At 38.3% G+C, this 25,356-nt stretch overlaps 1 protein-coding gene across 1 annotated transcript in view; it reads left to right on the plus strand.

The window, feature by feature from the left end:
• FREM2 (FRAS1 related extracellular matrix 2) overlaps nt 1–25,356 on the plus strand; it is a gene marked incomplete at both ends in the record, with an annotated part of 165,220 nt that overhangs the window by 57,598 nt on the left and 82,266 nt on the right. The window contains 2 exons of the mRNA XM_080689447.1: nt 11,306–11,452; nt 17,567–17,797. Coding sequence (XP_080545573.1) covers nt 11,306–11,452; nt 17,567–17,797 — 378 coding nt within the window. The remainder of the gene's footprint in view (nt 1–11,305; nt 11,453–17,566; nt 17,798–25,356) is intronic.

Here is a 25,356-nt window from a genome sequence, read left to right on the forward strand (position 1 = left end):
CTTTTGGGAGCAGCCTGCCTTTCCATTGTCTCTCTTCTCACTCTTGTTTCTTCTGCACACCGACAGCTGAACAGTTTCTTCACCATCTTTCTCCTGCACCTGTTTCCTTGCCGTTCCTTCTGCCCAGAGTGCGCCATCCTTGTCCTTCCTCGGCAGCTTGTACAATGCTCTGTGGTCCCCTCAATCTGACCCCCTCCCACTGCTCACCTGAGCCCCGGCAATTTATGGTCAGCCTTTTACTTTACATGTTGTATTATAATTTACATACAGCATTGGTTTATCCCCTTTACTAGAATCTAAGTTTGGGCCAAGGGATTGTATCTGAACCACTGCTCTGTTTGAAAATATACACTGAATTAAACTGCTATATGCTGTTTAATCTTTTTCCAACAGGGTTTGGTGGTCTAAGGCCATACCTCTTTGTCTTTATACCTGTTGTGGGGTTTTGTGTTTATTTTTTCTTTCTTTTGGAAGCTAAATATGTAAATGAGCAACTTTTATATTAATCAGAGATAACAAAATCCCCAAAGAGGGGTACATTTATAGACCTTGCATAATTTTAAAGGGATCAGAGCAGTCACCAAAGGGTTGATCTAATTAAGTACTACTACACGCTAAGCACAAAGCTAGCCTTGCAAAACTAATCTGAAATAAATGAAAAGAAAATGTGAACAAACACATGCCATTGGCGCTCTGCTACTCCACCCCCTTCCTGTCTCTGTCTCTCTCTCTGTCTCTGTCTGTCTCTTGGTCTCCCTGTAACCAGTGGTGATTCCATTAAATTTTTTTAAGTCTAGAAATTCACATCTCCAAATATCCATGTTGCTACTGTTAATAAATATAAGAACATTACCAACTCAGATTTTAAAACCATAGCAAAAATTAAACAAAAGTACCTTCAGGAAGTTCTCGTGTAGCTCTGAATTTCTGCCGTACCAAGTAAAATTCAATCCGAGTATTTTAATTCATAGACTAGTTTCTGTGCTCCTATCTCACCCTAATCTGTCTATTCAGACCATCAGATTTACATTCTGGTAATAATGAAACGAGTTAAAGATTTTTTTTCTTTTTAACAGTCAAAGCACTTCAGTTTTTTCCCTTTTACATATTTTTGTCTTCAAATGTGAGTATAACGTGTTATCAAAAGATAATCCAAAATATAGTCTGGGCTGTGATGCATGTTAATTGTAATGGCAGTGTCTCATGGCAATGTGTATAGTACTGTTATACAAATAAGAATTAGAAACAGCCTCGATTTCAGGGAATTAACTAAATGGTGCTAAACCGGTTACTCCTGGAGGTGGAGGTTGGGAGAGTCACTGCCTGCCTTCCCCCAGTCTCCTTGGGGTGGGGAGATGTCTGGCGCCACAAAAGGAATTAGATTCTGGTTTGAACAGAGACCTGAAGGCTATTAAGTTTATTTTAAGAATGTGTTGCCAGAGATCTAATAAATTTATTTGTAGCCTCAGGCAGTGCAGGCATGAAGTCTTTCTGCACCAGGTGTTGGTTTTGTATTTATTCCTTTCCCCAGAGGGAGAAGAGGGTGTGGATGGTCCTGACAAACTCAGATCTACATAATATATTTAGTGTTTCTATGATTGTAAAGTTTTAAAGAAAAAGTTTTTGACTTCTGTTTTTAAGTTGGAAAAATTATGGAAAATCATTCCTGGACTACTGTCTTAAAGAGAAAAAAGTAAGACCTCCCCAAATATGTAAGTGTATGTGTGTGTGTATGTGTGTGTGTGTGTGTGTGTGTTATGTGTGTATATAAAATTTAAATGTGTAAATTAGATATAAAATGCATTAAATATTTAGATATATTAAAATTAATAATATATCAAGTTAAGTTATATGTAAAATACAATATATATTACATATATTTACATATATCATATATGATATACTATTATATTTGCATATAATTTTAAACCCACAATTTTTATGCTTTTATACTTAAGAGTATTTGAGATCACATTAAATAGAAAGACCACGGACCAAGAGTGAAAAGTCCTGGGAATTTATGCCTTCTTTACAAATAGCTTCTTTATAATCTTTTTTCAAATCAGAGCTTTTCTGAATCTTGGTAAAATGGACTACTGAGAAAAGCTGCTTGAAGTCTATTTTTATATTACTCGCCGGTGTTATTATTTAATGAATTAGTTTGTGTTCTTGCTTAAAGTTGTGTTTATTTGCATTTTCAGGAAAAAAAATCCTTAGCTTTTCACATTCATCATTAAAGAGACTCAAGTACCTTTTAATTTAAGATTTAAAATGATAATCCAGTAACAGCCTCATGATGAATGAAAGTTCACCCTTTTGCAGTTACATGTTTGCTTTGTCCTTTGTCCTCTGTGGATGCGCACCTGAATTCCTCATCCTAGGCATGCATACCAACAGTAAACTGACCAGAAGGTTCTAAGAAAGTGAAGTGTGACACACTTAACTCAGGTGTGATTAAAGAAATATGCTTAAACCTTAGTTGAGAGATGTAAACTTGCGGTTCTTCCTTTTTTCTTTTTGTTGCAGAGGATGGAAATAAGCTATTTATTGAATTTTATTTCTTTTGAAATTACTTGGGGGCTGGAGCTGGGGGAGGGGCTTGTGCTCTGCTAATGGAAAGAGGAATCCCTGCAGGCTGGGGCTTGTGCATTCTGACCCAGCTGCAGCATGGGCGGTCACTTCAGTCAGCCTGATGGGTTTTTCTTTCAGCCTCCCTGGATTTGAGCGTGGCTCCAAATTCATTCATAAAACAAGAGGATCTTCACTATTAGTTACTCTTATATAATATCTTCTTCTCTTATATAATTTTATCTCAAATATTTAGAAACTGACCTTCATACTCTTTGCTTTTCCTAACATTTGGCTGCCTTCTATTCATTAGCACCGGGGTGTTTGCTGGTGTTTAAACAAAACTTATTCAGATAATGCTTGCTCCTCTCCAATAGCACTAATTTATAAATTATGTTTAAAAGTTAGAATTAAGCTGAAGTAGCCTGGAATTGAATATTGGCCTGAATGAAGCAATCCGAAGATGCGGAGGAATTGCAGAAAGAGTACTAGAGGCTGAATTCAAATCTTTGTTGTATTATCTCCATACCTATAGGAATTTAAAGTGGGTAATTTAACCTGGCAGTCATTTACCAGATCCACAGAATTCCTAACTCACCGGAATGGCCTGAGACTCATTGATACAATATGTATCTTATCAAAATCACGCTGACCTTGGCCCCTAGTCTTCTCAGCCCTGTTCTTCAAGCATTTCTAGGGTCCTCAGAGCTGTTCTAAATTCAGCTAGTTCATACCTACATCCATGTTTCAGGTGCTTTGGGTGAGAATCTTTTTGATTGGCCCATGACTGTAGTATCCCAATGCTGGCTGGTCCAGGCCCCTGTCACTGGATGAAAAGATTATTTTTAATATCCTCGCTGCCCAAGAATACATGTTCTCTGCAATAGGCCCAGTCCCTTAATATCAGCAATGTCTGCAACCCTGTGCTGTTGTGGCCAGGGACAGATGTCTAGAGGGAGGCCGGGCTGCCCATCCAACAGTGCAGTGAGAATTCCTTTCAGTTCACACTCCTGAGCACAGGCCAGGGAAAGGGTTGATTCAGAAGAGGAAAAATGTGTGTGTGGAGGGAAGGAGCACTTTTCCACTCCAGTGATCCAGATTTTCCTATCTCAACAGGATAACTTTATTATGACTTGTGCTCTTTAATACTCTTGATTTTCATTATTCACAGTGTTAACTTCTCTAAAAGCACCATGAATGCTAAGTGATCAAATACTGAAGAGTTGTTCCTAGGGGAAGTACAATGTTAGGTTCCTGTGAGCTATCGTCACAACATTTCAATCAATGGATCAAAATGTGACCTTGTTTTCTGTGTGTTTCTGTTCAAAGACACCTCATTCAACACAATTGTGTTGTTGATTTCCTTAGCACAGCACTCATGACCCACAGCACTGTAACTCCTGGGTGAACAAAACTTACCCAACACACTTTTTTTTTCCTGCAAGATATGTCACAGCTTTCTAGTGTTTATCTCCATACCTATAGGTATGGAGTCAGCACTTTAAATTATAGGGTCATTTTAAGTGGTAAGATCACCAATAACAAGTGCAAAAATCTTTTAAAAAGTTATACTTAATAGACCATAAAAAGGACATGAGTTTACAGAATGAGAACTAAAAAGAAGGCAGACTATTGAGTGATGTAGATTTTTTTTTTTGACATCACAATGCACATGTTCAGGAGTGACCCCAGAAACACCCAAGTGCTGACTTGAGAAGTTATACATATATTGTTATGAATAGATGAATTCACACATATGAAATCCAGGAATAATGAAGATGGGCTATGTGTTAACCTCTGGAATAGTACATGAACAGGAGTATAAGTCTCAGGAACTACATGTTTAAATACTCATCATAGCCGGGCGTGGTGGCGCACGCTTGTAATCCCCGCGCTTGGGAGGCAGAGACAGGAGGATCGCGCAGGTTCGAAGCCAGCCGCGTGCTGTTTTAGGAGACCCTGTTTCCAAATAAAAATGTAAAAATAGGTCTGGGAGTGTAGCCCAGAGGTAGAAGGGCTTCCAGGAACCCCAGTACCACCAAAAATAAATAAATAAATAAATAAATAAATAAATAAATACTCATCATAAACCACATTTTTATGCCCATTTAGGGTGTATATAACCAAAGCCTCCAGTGAACAAAACCACATGTAATACTGTGGATTATGATACTTTTCACTTCTCAGGTGAATGTTAGTATACTTTTTAGTCCCCATCTCCATCCCTAAGTCATTTAGCATCTTTTTTGGAGAACAAAGAGTAGAATGTAAACTAGACCATTCTTGAGCTCGATTTAGTGCAGCTCGTGTGAAAACTACAAAGACAACATAGCTCACTTTATTCTTTTGGCTATGAAGGCTGTGCTTGTTTATAACTTTCCTGGAAATAGCCTAAAAGATTACCACATGGCTGTGTGTATTCAATAAACACGAATACACGCCAGGTTTATTTCTTTCCACCCTCAGAGTCATTATCATGCCACTTCTCTTTCTACAAGTTTTTCTATATAGTCTCTTGCAGGTGTTTGTTTGTTTGTTTGGTTGGTTGGTTGGTCAGTTGGTTGGTTTGGGGTTTTTGAGTGTGGAATTGGCACCTTATATTGTGATACAGGTCAGTGGAAACAGGGGTGAGGTCCACAGAAGAGAGGAGAAAATGACATTATCAGTGATCAAAAGTAGCATAGGACAGTACTTTTTGAGCACCTTACTATTGAACTAAAATCATCAAAATTATTAAGTAGCCTAAAAGTTATTTAAAACTATCGGCGATTCTTCAGGGTCTACCTGCAAGTTCTTCAGGAACTGAGACAGTCACGGGAAGGTATAGCTGCTCTTGGGTCGAAAGTTGACGTCATCTCTAGGTGTCTGGGTCACCTCAGCATACACACCCTTCTCCATCGAGTGCAGATTTTGGATGCATCTTAACTACTCTGCTTCTTCTTCTCTAACATCCAATCAGTTAAATAGGAAAAGAAAAAAAAATGAACGCATAGCAAATGCTCTGAGTCCTATCAAACTGAATTCTTTGAAGTTCTCTTCTTACTGGATTTCTTATCTCTGGTTTTATACTTAATCTTCTAAGAACACCTTCCTCTCCATCTTCCTGAATGTCCAAATACCACCCTATACTTAAGGCCACTTAAACACTCTCTCTTTTATGACTTTGCCTTTGAGGTCCAGAACTCCCACAGCTCATTATCAGTGCCCCTCTCACAGCACTTGGCAATCTCTGGTTCGTGCACATTATCTCTGTGCGTGTGCCGGTCTCCCAACACTGAATGCCAACCTCTGGGTCCAGTAAGAGCCAAGTTGGCTGAAGCTTTGCACCAGATGGTTCCGGTAAACTGTAAAATAAAGCCGACTTTAAGGGCTAGAGATTGCTCTGGCTGGAAGCTCACAGGGACTCTACCGAAGACTGGAAGGCAAGGCAAAATTGAATAGAAGATTATCCTATCACAAAAATAATGACAACATTCCTTATTTCAACTTTAATTTTTAGATTCTCGCCAGAACTACTGATTCTGATCTCAATGATTGCTAATAACTAGCTTTTCTCTAGAAGAGAACAAAACATCATAAAGTTTACTTAAAAATTAAATTATCTAATTTCCTCCAGTAAGTTTAGGTAACGTTATCATAATCCTTTCAAAGATAAGTATCTATTTCTATTGCCAATTTAAAAGACTCTTCCCAGGTTTGGTTTGGTTTGGTTTTAAGTAGCAGTATATTTGATTTTCAGTTCAGCACACAGACTGAACTTTTTTCTGGGCAAGTGAAATTTTACCAAGCGAGAGAATACCAAGGCCATTCTCTATTGTTAACTAACTCACCCAGGAAGCAATCCCTTGTCAAAGCTAAAGTGATAACCCTCCTTAACAAGCCCAGGTCACAGTTGTGACACGGGTTTCTTATTATTGAAGAAGTGCCCTTTGTCTTTAAGGGAATGCGTATGCTTTGTTTTTAGGGAGGGCTAATTGAAGACTGGGATTCTTTGTTATTCTAAAATAACTATTGAGTTCGAATTAAAAAAGAAAATGAAGAAGCCATTTGCAAAGACCAGCTGGAAAGTTCAAAAGGGGTCTTTTCGTCACAACCTTGATGGCTTTAGTGTCAGGGTTTGGGGACAAAGCCTCAGGGAGTGCGGTTATCAGCTGTCAGGCACCTGTTGTGTGGATTTATGACACAAGCTCTGTACTTTAATTTGTTTCCATTGAGATGTGGAGACTCCTCAGGCAGCACACATAACAGAATCTATTTTAGAAAGTCGGCCAATCACATGCAAGTAAAACTCTGTCAGATTTTAAAGTTGTTTAATTTCATCTAAAATGCCTCATTCAGTAAGCTATGGTTTTTAAAAAGCATTAAAATTTATTATCCCCCAGATTACTGAGGTCTGAGAAGATTTTACGTGGTATGTAATAAGATGGCTTTCCCTTTTTTTTTTCTTCTTATGTGTGGTGGGGATTGAACTTGGGGGCATTCTTAGATACACTCTTAGATATACCCTTCTCTTTTTTATTTTTATTTTTTATTTTGAAACAGGGTCTTGCTAAGTTGCTGAGGCTGGCCTCAAACTTTCAATCCTCCTGTCTCAGCTTTCCAAGTATTGAGATTACAAGCGTGGTCCACCATATCCAGTTTTGGCTCTCCATTCTTTAGATAAAATAGAGAGCTGAGTTATGCAAGACTGCAGTTTTAATAAAGGGAGTTACAGTGAGCTGCAGCTTAGTTCCTCAAATCCTATTGCACTGCTGCCTAATAAGTGAGTATTGAGGTTTTACTAATTTTGAAACTCAACATGACTCTCATGCATATGATTCAGGAGTTATATAGTATTTAATTTTCTTTAGGGTTAAGCTTTAAAGACTTAATTTCATGTTTTCTAGTTAAATATCTACTTAAAATCCTAGTTGTAAAGTGAATTCTAAATTACTATAATAATTAACCTGGGACATCTGTCTTACAAGACAAGGTTTCTTAATATTGTTTCTGAATTTTATTTCTAATGAATCTCAGAGTGGTGAGTGGGCACATGAAATGCTGGCAAACTCCTTCAGCTGTATGTCATTTGAAACCTTGGATCAACCAGTAACCCCATAACATGGTACCTTTGCTTAGTATACTGAACTCTTTTATTTTTTTTAAATCTAAACACATGGGCCTTTGGGAGACATTCAGGAGCCAAACTAAGACAGGCATGGTGGTGCACGTCTATAATACCAGCATTTGGGAGGCTGAGACAGGAGGATCACAGGTTCTTGGTCAGCCTCAGCAATTTAACAAGATACTCAGCAATTTAGTGAGACCCTGTTTCAAAACAAAAACTAAAATAGAGTTGGGGGCTTAGCTCAGAGGTAGAACATCACTGGGCTCAATCTCTAGTGCCAAAAAAAAAAAACAACCCTAAACTAGATCACTAGTTACTGTGACCTATAGTTTGTCCACTGTGCTATAGAACACTGGAACATACTTCTTCTAACCTTCTAAACGTGTTTTTGGTAGCACTTTTCCAACTTCTTCTATCTCCACTCTGCACCACCCTTCTCAGCCCTTAGTAATCACAACAAATTTTTAAAAAGTTTAAGAAAATGGAAATGTTTACTACTCTAGTCATTAAGCACTGTATACATGTGTCAACTTATCACACTATACCTCATAGATATGTACATTTAAAATAATTTTTAAAGAGGAAATGATGGGATAAGAAGTAGTAGGTATTGAGATGGACAACATTGGCTTGAGAAAGCATGACAAGAAGTTTGGTAGAAAACTTGGGCTCAGCCGGTCATGGTGGCACACACTTGTAATCCCCACGCTTGGGATGTGGAGACAGGAGGATCGTGCAGATTCAAAGCCAGCCTTGCTGGCTTAGGAGACCCTGTTTCCAAATAAAAATATAAAAAATAGGTCTGGGAGTGTTTCCCAGAGGTAGAAGGGTTTCCAGTAACCCCAGTACCACCACCAAAAAAAAAAAAAAAAAAAAAAAAGTGGGCTCACTGCAACGACCAACTCAATCTACAGAAGGATAGAGTTGTTTTCATGCCATTATTCATTTAGAAATCAGACCTGGTTTTTGTCTTAATTTAACTGAGGAAATGTTGACAGTAGTAAAAAAAAAAAAAAAAAAAAAAAACAGACACTCAATTCCTGGCATGACTTAGTAAAGGTAGTACTAAAAAAAATCTTTCATGTGGTTTGCATGGGGGCTGTCCTCTAAAGCACAAAGTAATACACACTAATCAGCACAGGAGCCTCTGTAGAATCAGAGAGTAGTTGGCTGTCAGAGCATAGGAGGCTTCAGGAAGGAGAGAGAGAAAGGATGACTGAGAAGGGGAACTTGTCAGTCAGAGAATACTTGAGACAAGAGAACAAGGGGTTTAGGAGGAGAAGGGTGGCAAGTCCTGGGAACTGCAAGGATTTGGCCTGACTGCTCAGTGAGCAGATTACAGAGTAATGGATGTAGCCAGGATAGAGCAGTATGAACTCAGAAGTTCACAGGGAGGGTGACTTGGTGTGTTCGTCTACTATAGGGGGATGGGACAAAGGAAAAAGAAGCACAACTGGGCTTGAGGAAGAGGAAGAGTCTGTAGTGGGTGTGCAGCGGGATTTGAGCATGCGTGGGGGCTGGAACGGGGGGTCTGGCATTTGTCAAGCAATGCCACCTGTGGACCTCATGGTGCTGTGTGTATGTATGAGTTATCTCACTTAATCCTTGAAGCAATCGTAGGTGGTAATTAGCAACATTCTCCTTTCACTCTCCAAATGAAAAAATAGATCCAGAGAAGAAAGTTATCCCACAGTAGACAGCAGATAAGAAATAAAATGGGCCTCCAGATCTGAATAGCCTTCCAGCCCTCTCCAGAACTGGGAGTTTGCATGTGGGGCTGTCCTCTAAAGCACAAAGTAATTAATACACACTAATCAGCACAGGAGCCACTGTAGAATCAGAGATGAGTTGGCTGCTGGAGCAGTAGGAGGCTTCAGGAAGGAGAGAGAGAAAGGATGACTGAGAAGGGGAACTTGTCAGTTTGAGGATACTTTAGACAAGAGAACAAGGTCCAAAAGATGTTAGTCATAATAAGTTCACAAAATATCATTTTTAATTTCTATCATTTTGAGTTTTATTTTTCTGTTTGAGGTAGTATCTGTTGAGCTTACTTTGTAAACTCACGAAGTGTCCTAGTCTCCAATCCTTTTATAGTTTATATCTTTAAAAATTAAGCTAAAATGGGAATATCCAGAGTCCCTTCCATTTGAAGCACAGCAGTGCTAATGGAGTGCTAAACCCCATTATTTGTAGCTACATTCACAGTCTCAGTACCATCTGTTTTTGTGCTTCTGCTTTAAATGTTTCAGTATTTATTATTCATTATTTTGTAGTTAAATGATATTTTATTGATTCGAGGTACTATAATAAAGTGGACCCTAAGTTTTTTGTTTTGTGCTGTTTTTAGGTTGGGGTTTTTATAGGAAATATTGCAACGAATAGTTCCTTGCATATACGTCTGTGCTTCTCCCACAGTGGGCCTGGCAAGATCCAGTGATGCACATCATTTGCCTCTTTTATACACTGCTATATACCTGTCTACAAGACTTGTTCTAGTTTACAAGTCAAGAAATAAACAAGAAAACAAATTTTGCTATGTAAACTCAGCTGTACTAGGCATTTTCTTTCATCTTTAGGATATGTCCACTTTGATAACTAAAAGTCACTGCGGTTTTTAGTTTTATCTAAAAAACTCTAGAAAAACAATGTAGTTTTGTGTGTTCACTAAGTTGTGTTCTATTGTGTGGATTTTTTTAACCATCAGTCTATCAAAGTCTTGACATTTATGTATCTCATTTTTCCCCACCAGTGTAGCACTCTTTATGCGCACTCAGAAGAGAAGATACCAGAATTGAAGTCTTCATGCCTCTAGCTATGTTTATTATTTGGCCTTTTTCCCCTACCCTTTTCCAGAAAGACTTAAAAGGAATTACTGATGCTTTTGTTTATAAACCTCACTTTACTCTGGAATAATTGGCATAGATCAAAAGAAGTGGAGGGATAGGTGCAGAGTGATCAGCAGATAACCATTTCTCCTTTCATTTACCCAACAGAGTAGCTCTCACAATGGAGAGATCACACGCAAGCTTCATTTTCTCCTGCTAGGCAGCCAGCTCTATTTTGATGGGGAGGTGGGAGGAGAGAGTCTTATCTTGGAGTAGAATGAACACCAGTGTAAAGAGCTGTCTGTTTGCTCTGAGGAATGGAGAGGAACCGAGTGGGGAGGGGAGGCGAAGAAGGGATATTTGTTTTTACCTAAGTGGCTATAATGAAAGCCTTCCACCCAACTGCTCTGTGAACCAGAAAGAGGTATTTGTGAAGTTGTGCTTTCAAGAACATCACAAAGGAACCTTGCAGACAAATACTTCCTCTCTGGCGCCATCTTGTGGCAAATGAGACTGCCCTGCAACCTGGATATTCCGTTTTATGATGGAATTAAATTGCTTCTGCTAGTATGCTGCTTCTGCCTTTCCAGCTTCCCCTCCTAAAACAGCAAGAAATTTGTGAATCCATTATATCAGATTTTTCTCATTGAACAGTGAGGTATATCTCTATGTAGTTGCCAGAGTAGTGTATCAAACCAAGTAGCTATATTGCTTTTTAATGTTCCATCCTTAAAGAAGTCTGGAATTTTTAAGGTCACTCATTCACAAAAACATTAATGTAGGTCTTCAAATTTTTACTTTCCAGGTGGAAACAAGTTAACCAACCAGAACTTTCGTCTAAACTGGGCATGGATTTCTTTTGAAAAGGAATATTACCTGGTCAATGAGGACTCCAAATTTCTAGATGTCGTTCTTAAACGTAGAGGATACTTGGGAGAAACTTCGTTTATAAGTAAGTTTAATTTTCACTTGTGTCTCAAGATTCCATCATTTCTAGAAAAGGTTTATAATTTTCTCTGCTGTGATTATGATGCCAGTTTAGTTCACTGATCTGGTTTATACAATTAGAGGGATGTTGACAAAGATTCTTCAATGCTAAAAAAAAGAAAGAAAAAGAAAGTCAACAGATGTGTTTTAAGGCACTTACCTTTTCAATCCTTCTAGCTAAATATGATATTTCTCAAATATAAAATAACATTATAGCCAAGCATGATGGTGCATGACTATAATACCAGTACTTGAGGGAGGCTGAGATAGGAGGATTATAGGTTTGAGGACAGCCTCGGCTACTTAGTGAGGCTTTCCACAACTTAGTGAGAACCTGTATCAAAATAAAGAATAAAAAACAGGGCTAGGAGTGTAGCTCAAAGGTAGAATGCCCCTGAATTCAATCCCCAGTAATTACTGAAATAAATAAATAAATAAATAAATAAATAAATAAATAAATAACCTTATAACTGGGCACGGTGGCTCACACCTGAAATCTCAGTACTTGGGAGGCTAAGACAGGAGGATCAAAGGTTCACAACTAGCCTCAGCAACTTAGGCCTTCTGCAACTTAGTGAGACCATGTTTCAAAATTTAAAAAGTAAAATAGACCTGGAATGTAGCTCAGAGGTAGAATGCCCCTGGCTTCAATCCCTAGAATCACAGTAAATAAATAACCTTACAGAACTGGAAGTCATCACTCATAAGTTAAAAACAAATATCACTAGATCTTAGAATAAGCTTTAGGTAAAACTGTAATTAGCCATAAAAGTCTGCTGAACATCAGTATAAAACATATGTGAGGGCTACTTTAATAAATAAAAATCAATTCATTGATTTATTAGACATTGAAGTGTAACTTACTATTTGATTGTTGCATTTGAATTCCCCTGTCACTAAATGTTCCATGAACACCAGTGTGCTACATAAAATGTCATAATTTTTCTTAACCTATTTTAAAATTGTTAAATACTAATTGTTTTCTTCTGTTTTATGTCTTTTAAAACTGAGAATCAAAAGCAAGTGAATAAAACCTTTTTTTAACTCCAAATCAAGTTCCTATTTGATTTTCTATAAGCATAGAAAAGAGAAAGTATATTTAGCAGTAAAGTATATGTAAAAAGGAAGTAAATAATAAAGTTGTAAAACAAATTTTTTTTTTTTTTGCGGTACTAAGGATGGAACTCAGGGGATATTCTACCTCCAAGCTACACACCCAGCCCTATTTTTTTATTCTTTATTTTGAAACAGGGTCTCATTGAGTTGCAAAGGACCTCACTAAGTAGCTGAGCTGTCCACGAACCACGATCCTCCTGTCTCTGTCTCGACCTCCCAAATGCTGAGATTACAAGCGTGCGCCACCACGCCCAGATACAGAGTTTTTGATATGTCGGTGAAAATGGCCCCAGCCCAAGTAATTATATTATTTTTGTTATCATAGGCTATATAGATAGTTAGGCTGATAGAATTGATATGGGTAAATCTTTTTTACTGAGTGAGATGATCAACTAAAAGAGAAATCTAGGAAAGTATAGGCAAAAAGATAAAACGTTAGTAACCCTGTGTCTGTGTACAAGATGATTGTTTTGGAATTTTACTGATCCATGACCCTTAGCCAGTAGATCCCTATAAACAGGAAGACACAGGAACACAGGAAGACTCTTATTTCTCTTTCTCTCTCTCTCTCTCTCTCTCTCTCTCTCTCTCTCTCTCTCTCTCTCTCTGTACACACACACACACACACCCCTGACATGTCTGGATATTCTGGTTATTATTTTCTCTTTACTTTAAGAATACTTTACAGGTGAAGAATACTTTATTGTTGTTGTTGTTTTAACTTTAGAAAGAGGTTTTCCACTCTGCTGTGTGCATTTTTTGAGGTTGCCTGGCTCCACCGGGGGCCAGGTCCCCCTGCAGACCCACCTGCAGCTGGGGCAACTCTGGCCCAGCCTCTTTATTTGCTGTGCTTCCACAAGGCTGTCATGGATGCTCTGTGTTTAACCTTCTTGGGTCAGTGAGTGTTCTTTCTTTCCCTTTAGGGACATGTTCTCTCTGCACACACATGCTCCCTAGAGCCTGCCTTATTCATTTGCCGAGTGAGAGGTCAAAAAATATTTTCTTTTCAGAGGATTGAACCCAAGGGTACTCTACTACTGAGCTACCCCTCCAGCTCCATCCATCTATCTATCTATTTACGTATCATGTATCTATTTTTAATTGAGACAGGCCTCACTAAACTGCTCAGACTGGCCAAGAACTTGCTATCTTCCTGCCTCAGTCTCCCCTAGTAGCTGGAATTACAGGCATGTGTCACCTCACCTGCCTGGGAGGTTAATCTGGTTATCCCTTGCTTTGTGCTTGAAAATATAGCCAATAAATTGTTTGGAAAGCAGTAAGTAAAATGCAGAGTGCTTTAGCAATCGTTAAGGAATGCTTTCATCTATTTATATTTCATTACCAGGCCTAGTGAGTTTATTTCATTACTTACAGCTAGCCTGTGGATAGCATTGAAAAAGTTGAAACGGGTCTTTGAAATGATCTTTTCGTATTTTTCTGCCCACTGGCTTTTATATTTCTTAAGATGAATGCCAAAATATCAAACAAAAGCTCTTTTTCCTAAGTTAGTTTTTTCAACCAATCTTCTCCTAATGTAGCGATGCTAGCAACTCTGCAAAGGCTCTATTGCTTTACTTGGTTAACTTCACAGGGTGAGTTCGTCAGCTGGAGTAATAGAAAGTTCAAAGCTTCTGGGCGTGACTCACATCTGCCATCATGGAAGAGAGTCAGAGGATCCATGCTACATCCTGAGGGGAAGTCAGATTAAAGAGAGGGGCAGCCTCGTAGATGTTCTACAGTGAGGATATTGCATACAACTCTTCCCATACAACCTCTACTTTTAGAAAAAGCCAGATCGCATTATAGCTAAAGACAGAGTATCACGTATGACCAAAGACGGGATATCATGTGAGCACAGTTAGTAAATCATTAATTACGTGAAATTTGTAAATGATCTTAAAAATGATCATTCATTTTATCACCATTATAACTCACTGTTAATCAAAATACATCACAATAGTCTTTGCATGTCAAGGATTTTATTGCTGCGAGCTAATGAACATCTACTAAAAGCAAGATGCTTTATCAAGTGCATAAGTAAGCACTTTGTCTTTCTTCCTCCTTACAACCCTTCCTCCATTCACTCACTCAGCTGTCATTCCCTTGAGCGCTCCGTATGTGACAAGAGCCGTGTTGGGTAATGACGTTGGTATGATCATGAGAGCTGACATTTATTGAGTGTTTATTACATGCCAGGCCCAGTTCCCGCTACCCCTACATAGACCAATCCCTCCAGAAGAGTACTATTATAACCCCTCCATTGCACAGGTGAGAAGCCGAGAGGCTGCGGTGTGCTCACATATACACAGCTGAGGTTGGGATGCTAGGTCCACACCTTAAACCACTGCAATGGAATTTCTTAAATCTGAGAGAAGTTAATAATTGCCTACAGTGCCGTGGCTGTGACCAAAAAGGGATACGCTCTCATTCCAAAAGTGCCTTGCTTAATGCTTCTGTTATTTTTTTTCCATGCAAGAGAAAAAGATGACTGCAGTTTCACTTAATTACCAAAGTGAAAAATGATGGGTATTTTTCATGGCAACTATTAGAATTTGGTATTAAACCTTTTTTAAAATCAGGTTACATGACTTGACTATCATGTAGTAAAGATGACTAGTGGAACTAGTAGATTTTCCCTGTATTATAAAGATTCAAAAAAAAATTTTTTTGGGTATTGGAGACTGAACCCATAGGCTTTCTATCTTCCAGCTATACCCCCAGCTCTGTTTGTTTGTTTGTTTGTTTGTTTGTTTGTTTGTTTGTTTGTGGTACTGAGGTTTGGACCCAGGAACATTCTACCTCTAAGCTATACCCTAGCCCTTTTTTATTTTTTATTTTATCTTATTTGATTTATGTATTTAGTTAGTTACTTTTGTGGTACTGGGGAGTAAACCCAGGGGCATTCTCCCCCCTACCTATAGTCCAGCCCTCTTTTATTTTTTATTTTGAAACGGGGTCTAAGTTGCTGATGTCCTCACTAAGTTGCTGAGGCAGGCCTTCAACCTGCAGTCCTCCTGTCTCAGCCTCCCAAGTGCTAGTCTTTTTATCTTATTTTTTATTTTATTTTTATATTTTTATTTTATCTTGCTAAGTTGCTACATGTCTCATAAGTTGCTGCTAAGTTTCTGGAGTGGGCCTTGAACCTGTGGTTCCCCTTCCTCTTGTTTTTAATGGCCTATTGAGTCTCCAGGAAAATAATGCCTTGTTTATGAAAGAAAACACAGGAAAGTAGAAAGGCAGGCAGGAGCTATCAGAGGCAGACTAAGAGATGTGGTGGTCTTGCCGGGCGTGGTGGTGCACACTTGTAATCCCCAACCTTGGGAGGCTGAGACAGGAGGATTGCGCAGGCTCAAAGCCAGTGAGGCTCTCAGCAACTTAGCAAGACCCTGTTTCCAAATAAAATATAAAATAGGTCTGGGAGTGTATCCCGGAGGAAGAAGGCCTCTGGGTTCCATCCCCAGTACCACTGAGAGAGAGGGGGGTGGGGTGTAGCTCAGAGGTAGAATGCCCCTGGTTCCATCCCTAGTACTGCAAAAACAATAAATAAATAAATAAATAAATAAATAAATAAATAAATAAATAACATGGCTGGGGGTGTAGTTCAAAGGTAGAATGTTCCTAGGGTCAGTCCTCAGTACAAGAATATATGAATATATATATATATATATACACACACACACACATATATATACACACATATATATGTATATATATGGTATTGTGCTTTTATAATTTTTCTAATTTTTCTATGACATTAAACTTGTTCACTGCTTCTTGGCTAATGCACTCTATGATTTGAGTGCCTTGCATATTGATAATAATAATCCTCTCATAACATAATAGAGACTTCAGCCTTTCTAGCCAACTGAAATTGACCTTGAATGAACCACCATAGTAAGTCAACCATATGCTGCTCATAATCACCACATATATTTAGCTCCTCAATTCTCTTGACTTCATGGGATTCTAGAGTGGGAAAAAAAAAAAACTTGACAAGGACCATGTTAACAAACACTAAATTAGATTCCCTTAAAGGTTCTAATTCTATTAAATGTTTAGGAAATCTAGATTTTTTTATCATTCTGATTAGCCATTTGTAAGTTATATTGTCAAAGAAATTTTTGACTCAGAGAGTTTCTTATTGGCCTATGTTTTCTAGTTAGAGATTTTTAATAAATATTTTTATAGCCGGGCATGGCAGCACAGGCTCGTCATCCCAGCATTCGAGAGGCTGAGACTGGAGGATCGCGGTTCACGGACAGTCTCAGCTACTTACTGAGGCCCTCCGCAACTCAGTGAAACCCTGTTTCAAAATTAAGAATAAAAAATAGGGAAGGGGATGTAGCTCGGAGGTCAAATGCCTCTGGGTTCTATCCCCAGACCCACTATATCACTATATATACATATGTATAACATATATGTAATATGTTATAATATGTAACAATGCATACAAAGTCAGTATGAAGAGTTTTAATATTTATGAACTTGTAGGAGTAAGGCTATTATATAATATGAAGATAAATTATTTACTTGTTCTTGTTTTTCTTAAAGTTCTAGCCCAAAGTTAGCTCAAAGAATACGTAGCAAAAAAAGAGTAGAACAGAATAATGAACTACTCAGAGCTTTCATCCCAGGCCCATATCCAGTCCAGAGACGCAGGCAGGGTCTACTTTACTCTGTGGGCTGAAGTGGGAATAAAAAGTTAACAAGAAGAGCCTTAAGGATTCAGCTGAAGCCTCCTGGTGCTTGGGAGACAGATGAGAGGACCTATGGTTCGAGGCCAGCCTCAGCAACTTAGTGAAACCTTGTTTCAAAATAAAGGATAAAATAGGGTTGAGGATATAACTCAGAGATAGAATATCCCTAGGCTCCAGCCCTAGTAACACACACACACACACACACACACACACTCACACTCCAACTTAAAACAAACCTAAGACCCTGGTGCTATGTTTCTGTGCAGGTATTGGCACACGAGATGGGACTGCAGAAAAAGACAAAGACTTCAAGGGCAAAGCCCAGCGGCAGGTGCAGTTCAACCCCGGCCAGACCAGGGCCACGTGGCGAGTGCGGATCCTGAGCGACGGCAGGCACGAACATTCCGAGACCTTCCAGGTGGTCCTCTCCGAGCCTGTGCTCGCTGCCCTCGAATTCCCCGCAGTGACCACGGTGGAGATCACAGACCCAGGAGATGGTAAGAGGAGCGTCAGCTCGCCTGTGTCATAGCTGTTAGGCTTTTATGACAATATTTCCTAATAGAGGAAGTTTTAAATTCAATTTAATATTGGAGTGTGTGTGTGTGTGTGTGTGTTACTAGGGACTGAACCCAGGGGCACTCTACCTCCAAGCTACACCCTAGCCTATTTTATTTTATTTTGAAACAGTCTCAATAAGTTGATGAGAGTCTCACTACTTCCTGAGGCCGGCCTCAAGTCTGTGATCCTCCTGTCTTCAGCCTCCCAAGGACTGGGATTACAGGTGTGCACTATGCCTCCTAGGCCAATCTTGTAATTTCCATACATAGAATTTTTTAATTAACAGAAAGAGGGAAACCTAAAAGTAGTGAAGGGGGCTATATTTTTTCAAGTAAATAGAACTACACATAGATGGCCAACATGTTTCTGTTTTTCTAATTCTCTTCTTTAGAACAAAAATCGCTTGTCTCTTATTTTCTTAAATTAATTCAACTCACCAGTTTTAAAGGGGTTAATTTTAGGTATTGTAAAATGTCTTCTAAGCAAATGGTTTATGTTAGACCATTTTTCAATTAATTTTTTAATTAATTTTTCAATTAATTTTTCAATTAATTTATTTCAATAAATACATCTCAATACATTTCAATAAATACATCTCCCCAAGTTTTCATTTGCCAGCGTGTGTACACACTCATCACACAACACCCCCACGCCCGCCGGCCCCTCCTGCATTCACAGTGAACACCGGGTCTTGAATCATTGTTCTTCATTCTATTGGCTGTTTTCTTGACTGCTGTAGGTAAGAGTGAACCTCAGGACTCTTGTGTGTAATGTGACCTTTTCCTTCCCCCACAAAACTTCTACAATCCTAACTCGTCTTGATGTAGTTAAGAAAAAAAGAAAAAAAAAACGGAATGGCTTTTTTTGAGAGTTGGCATTTATACAAACCCTGTAGAGACTTCTAAAGCTGAAGTCCTGTCAGAAGCCAGAAATGACTTTCTTTGAAACTGCCAGTCTACTTTATTTTGTCAGTCAGAAAACCCTTAAATGTTCTGCAGAGATACAATCTGCTGAGTGCATGAAATGGAGACGCACGTGGCGATCCCTGTGCTAAAAGGCTGCGCTTGATTAAAGAACATGGACAAGACTGCCGGAGTGATGACTTCGTTTGTTTAGCTCACATCTCTGCCTTGACTCCAGCATGAAGTTCAATTATGCTTATAATTTCCATTAAGGAGCAGTTAGCATTTAATTACATTTAATTTTATCTGCAGTAGCTAAGGATAAGTATACTTTCTTCTAGTCCTGAGCTTCAATACTTCAAGAATAAAGCTTTCCTCTTTTAAACATGCCCATGACCATTTTAATACATTTAAACTGGTCCACTAGTTAAAGATACAAGCCCAGTTCTTGACATTTTATTGGCTACTTGGTGCAATTGCTGTACTTTACCATAAAAAATAGGATGCTGAACTTATTGTTCCCTCCATATTTATAAGCCCAAAGTGACATCCTCTACCAGTGATATGTGAGTAGTGGGATATTAAAAAACACAAGCACACATAATCTCAGGTACAATCTATTGTTAGTGTAGGCTGTGCCAAATAAAACTGTACTACAGTTTCATTTCATGTTGTAATTATCTAAATTGACTTAGGATTTTCTAGAACAAGTTCAGCCCTGTCCATTTCAAACCATGATTCTTTTCTGATAAGTGTCCCATAATACCTGGTATGTCTGGTTGAAGACCGTTGGTCTTGAGATTACTAGACCTGAATTTGATTCCAACTCTACTATTTTTATAATACTACTCATTCTGCCAGATGCGTGTGGCCCCTGAGCTGGCGTGGATGGAAAATCAGCAATTTATCATATAATATTCCCCTCCCTCCTTTGCCTTCCTGTACCCTTTTGCTGTCCTTTCTTGTTTCTGTTTGATTTCACCCAGGGATGTTCTACCCTGAGCCATGCCTCCAGCCCTATTTTATTTTTTATTTTTTATTTTGTGTGGTACCGGGGGTGGAACCCAGAGGCTTTCTACCTCTGGGCTACACTCCCAGACCTATTTTATATTTTGTTTGGAAACAGGGTCTCACTAAGTTGTTTGGAAACAGGGTCTCACTAAGTTGCTGAGCGCCTCACTAAGTAGGTGAGGCTGCCTTCGAACCTATGCGATCCTCCTGTCTCAGCCTTCCAAGTACCGGGATTACAAGCGTGAGCCACCACGCCTGGCTTTATTTTTTATTTTAAAATAGACTCTTAGTTACTGCTTCTCAGCCTCAAACCTACAATCCTCTTCTCTCAGTCTCCCAAGTACTGGGATTACAGGTGCTTGCTACTGCACCTGGCCTCCTCCCATTTTATAAGCACATAGAAATATGTAAGTCATTCTCTTGGATGAGAAAGTGGTGAAAAAGCCATCCTTTAATCTGTGCAGAAGTGAACCACAAGTAGGCTCTTTTGCTCAGTTTTCTTTGGTCCTGGCAGTAGTGGGTGCGATTACATTCTGTCTGGGGGAGTCAACACTCCCCTGTGAAACTGCACCGAACGCAGCAGTTGTCTTCTGTCCAAGGAACCTCTGCTGCCGCAAACCATCACAGCACACATCCAGGAGACAAGAGGACTTGCAGGAGATCCCAGGCACTGCCATGCCCCTGCCCTTTTTTTCTAACCCAGTCTGCAGACGTCCGGAGGATCATTCCATAGGCATGGGTAAAATTGTGGTCATAATACAAATCTCCACTGTAGTCATGTGCCTTCTACGAGCCACGTATGCATTAGGAATTTGGAAACCTTATCTCATGTAAGACTTAGGTTTACATTTCTGTGATTGATGTAACAATCTGTAAATGTGATTAATCTCTGAGGCCCAAAAATTTGCTTCCTCAAATTCCTCCAGCTACTAAATGCTAGAACCACATTTGAAAAATAATATAGAATTTATTTTCTCTATACAGTTATAGAATGTATGTAACAATGTATATATAAATAAATAAGATACACACATACATATATGTCTGTTTTCCCTCAAAAGCACTGCTCTTTCCTCAAGCTTTGCAGTCTTCCACCATTTCACATGAATAGAAGAGAAATTTCTCCCAAAATCAGTGTACTTTGTCACAGCAACTTTGTTTCAGTTATTTTTGTATATATAAACAATAACAAAGTAGTTTATTTTCCATTTATTCAGCTATGTTTTCACTTTCTATATTAAACCTGGAATATGTTAGTATAGATAAATAAAACCAAGTGTTCCAATGATCAAGACCACTTTGGCCCTTAGACAAGAGATCTGTATATTCAACAACTGTTTTTTGAGCATTTGCTATATGTGAAGAATTATGTTAAGAGCTAGGAATATAGGTGCTAAATCCAGAAGGCATGCTAACTCTAAAGTTATCCAGTCATACATTTAGGTGATTATATTTCAGCAAATTATTACAATTACTAATATAGAGTGCCATGAGCTGTGTTAAAAGAATAATCAAAACTCAGCAAAGTAATATCCATTTTTTAAAGGAAAAGTATCTAGAAGAAAAAATTTTAACTTTCTGTATATTAGGTTCTCTATCAGAAATACCATCTTTCCCCTTCACTATATGTATATGTATGTATGTATGTATGTATGTATGTGTGTGTGTATATATATATATACATATATAATTAGTTAATATTCAATATTACATTTTGTTAAAGGATAATGCATGAGTCAGAGCCTCTATTTTATATAAAATGCCATTCCTTTTTACTATGTAATTTCTGACCATAGCAAATTGAGTCTTACGTACATTTATTGGGAGACTACAACCTCAGATATAGAGATATTTCAGTACAAATATCTAGCAAAGATATCTAAGCCCCATAAATGTTCTATGTAATTATTTTGCTTGCACACCTAAAATCTCTGCAAACTCCTGATTGAAATGAAGTCATTCTAATATTTCTACGATTGCAAAATATAGCTATAAATTAGTAAATTAAATATTTGATCTCTATAATCATTTTTAGTGAGAACATACTAGGTGAGTGCTATATAATTTTTAATAAAAAGGAAACATCTCATTCTAAAGAAATGTAGAACTTAACATATCACAAGAAGCCCTAATATCCTTGCATAAAAAAAGAGAAACTATGTCTGCACAAGGAACAAACTTGTACATGAGATGGAATTCAGATGACATGGGCTGGCCAGTATAGTATTTTTGCACCATCAACAGTATCGACAAAGAGAGCTTACTGGCTGACTGCTATTTGGAGATGAGCGAGCCAGAATTCAAGGTCCAGAATGAATGAGATGATCGTTAACTGCAGCTGATAGAGGACAGAGAAAGCATGTGATCATTTTACCTTCATTGAGAGGCAACCCTTCTTTTTGAACTCTATCAGTGTGAAAGCATTGGCCATCATCTTAAGAGAAACAAAAAAATTCCAGCTACTTGATGAAAGTATAGCACATAGTTTCTGACACTAAAAGCTGTCATGACTAAAACTACTTCCATTTTCTATGACTAAAACTATAGTCATAAAAAATTTTCTGGAAGTTTCTACATTCACAAAGTCAAGACATTTACTTATTGAAACAGTGATTGCTCAAAGAGTCACTCACTCTAGCCATTAAGTTGAAGTAGTATAGAGGGATAATTCTGGGACCTTGTGGTATCTTGATATGAATTTGTAACACATTATTGTGGCTTAGGCATGTTTTCGTCTTCATTAGTTTCTTTTTTAAAGCCTGTGTTAAAATGATTGTGTATTACCAGGTCTATTTTAGAATTTAAAAAGACATTGAACTGCAAGAGAATTGTACGAGTTCAAACATGTCAGCGACAGACTCCGCCATATTCAGTACACTTCTTGGCTAGTCTAAGGCAACCGTAATAGCCTGAGGATGTACCGGAATGTCTTTTGGGTTGTTTTTTAATGTGCCAAAAATTTTTAAAAGCAATGAATACTCAGTACTTTCATCCATCCGCTGTATTTTCTTTCCCTTCTTTAATCTATTATGGAAGAATTTTAGAAGATAGTTTGTCCTATCATGTTTTCAGCACAGTCCTTTTTTTATCTATACAGTATAATTTACCAAAGGGACAGCATGAACATTCTCTTTCAGATGTAACTGCAACTACTTTATTTCTGAGAAACAGAAGTCATTTTTTGCCAAAGTTGCAGCACAGTCAAGATCTAAAAATAAAAAATAGAGTTACAAATGAAAGCAACCATTAGAGCAAAGTCATACTGACTAATGATGAATACATTCACTTTATTCTGCTTTATCTTTAGCAATAAAGGATAATGGAAGCCATTGAAAGTATAAAAGCTACACGTGTTTGTTGCCACAAAGAAAAATGCAAGATATTAAAAATAATGGAAAATAGAGTTGGAGATGTAGGCGTATGTGTGAACTCTGTGTACTTCTGACTCTTTTTTTTTACAGATCTCAAACTAATGAGAAATAAAGTATATTAATTTTTAAAAATCTCTTTGTAATCATACCACATTGGAATAATGACTGTTAACATTTAACAGGGTGACCCTATTGTTTTATTCCATTGCTTTCTGTTTGCTTAGGTTGTGTTGACTATGTTTATAATTTAGCTCTTCCTTTTTCCCCTCCTTACATACCTTTGGAAAGAAGGCTATAGTTTTTATCTAATGTGTAAATGGGATTTGACATACATATCTTTAAAAATGTGTTATATTAACCCGGGTATGGTGGCCCATGCTTGTACTTGGGAGGTGGAGACAGGAGGATCATGGTTTGAGGCCATGATCCTCAAACCTCAGCTACTTAGTGAGGCTCTTTGCAACTTAGTGAGACCTTGCTTCAAAATAAAGAATAAAATATTCTGGAGGTGTAGCTCAGAAGTAGAATGCCCCTGGGTTCCATCCCCACTACCACAAAAAAATGTGTGTGTGTGTGTGTGTGTGTGTGTGTGTGTGTGTGTACACTAACATACAGATGTTATATATTTTGACATAGCACTTCTTAAATTTTTTATGTATATGATTAGATAAGTATATAAAATTTCTGTGAAAGTATTGGATCTTTAAAATATTCCTCCTAATACGTGTTTTCACCTTCTCTCTTCCTACCTTTATCTACCCTCTCTCTGCCTCAGCAGTACTTTTATCTCTAATCTTAGTTGAGCCTTTGGTTTTCTGTGCTGCATGAGATACTACAGGTGTTTCTTCTTTAGGCAACAGAGTCCAGTAGTTATGAACACAGGCTCTGACATGGGATGTCTGGGTTCAGATTTAGCCCCAGCATCCTATCAAACTGACCTTCAGAAGTTTCCTTAACCCCTATGAGCCCCATATTCTCAAAGGCAAAAAAAAAAAAGACAGTCACAATAAATAATTCTTGCCTCAAAGGTTGCAAAGATGAAACTAGCCAGTACCTGTAAAGTGTTTAGAATAGGGCTTAGCGAATAATAAGGACTCCATAGATATTGGCTAATAATTTTTAAGGATAATACAAGAATGACACTTTTAGAAATTTTATACATAGGGAGCTATGTTAGCTGGATGAAGCCGCCACGTATGCTTCTATTGTATGTAGAAGGTGAAGTTGAAAAATAATGTTAACTGAAAAGTTATGTGAAAACTTATTTGAAAATGCTAACTGAAAAGTCTACCAGGCAAGTCTTTGTCTCTCTGATACCCCTTTCTAGTTTCTCCCACAGATTACACATTTCTGCTAGAGGTTAGGTCAACAGAAGACCTGAACTTGATACTAGCTCTGTTTACCCTCTGTCAGATCAACTGTAGGAATGGATTTCAGAGCTTAGGGCATGGTTTGAACACCCAGGTTTCTTCTTTATTCATAATTTAAACCTACTGGCACTGGCAAGAAGTCCTGGCTTGTTTTGAATCTGTGTGGGGCACAGAGCGCAGGAGGAACCAAAATTCAAATACATAAGGTTTAAATCTTAAACCATAGAGTCGTCTTTGATGACCTCCATTTTCCAAGAGAAGACTCTTTTGGGTCTTCGTTTGTAATCTGTCCCCTGCCCAGCCTTACCAGGCCATCTGGTCCTATCTTCTATTATCTCTGTCCCAGATGACCCTGAAACCTCCTAACCAAGTTCTAAAGTCTGTCTTGCAGCAGCCAAAACTTAGGTTCTTAAGATATGTCTGCTTATAGCACTACCATCCCATGTCCAAAGCCCTCTCATGATTCTACACTGAGAGACAGAAAAGGCAAAAAGATGAAGCCAGACCGCATATTAAAAGGTAGTCCTGACCCTCGACCTAATGAAGCTGAACTACCCCCTCTATGGCAGTCAGCCCAAGACCATCAGGACTTTACCTGACAGCTTTCTCAATTTTATTTTAGTTGAGGATGGAAACCAGGGGCATTCTATCCCTGAGCTATACCCCCATCCCTTTTTATATTTTATTCTGAAACAGAGTCTCACTATATTGCCCACACTGGTCTCAAAACTGTGATCCTCCTGTCTCAGCCTCCCAAGTTCTGGGATAAAGGCATGCACCACCACAACCTGCCTACCGTCCCTAATTTTGTCTCTATTTGCAACTCCAGAACAACCAGAGAAAC

Source organism: Muscardinus avellanarius (assembly GCF_963383645.1).
Source record: "Muscardinus avellanarius genome assembly, chromosome: 2".
NCBI lineage: Eukaryota > Metazoa > Chordata > Mammalia > Rodentia > Gliridae > Muscardinus > Muscardinus avellanarius.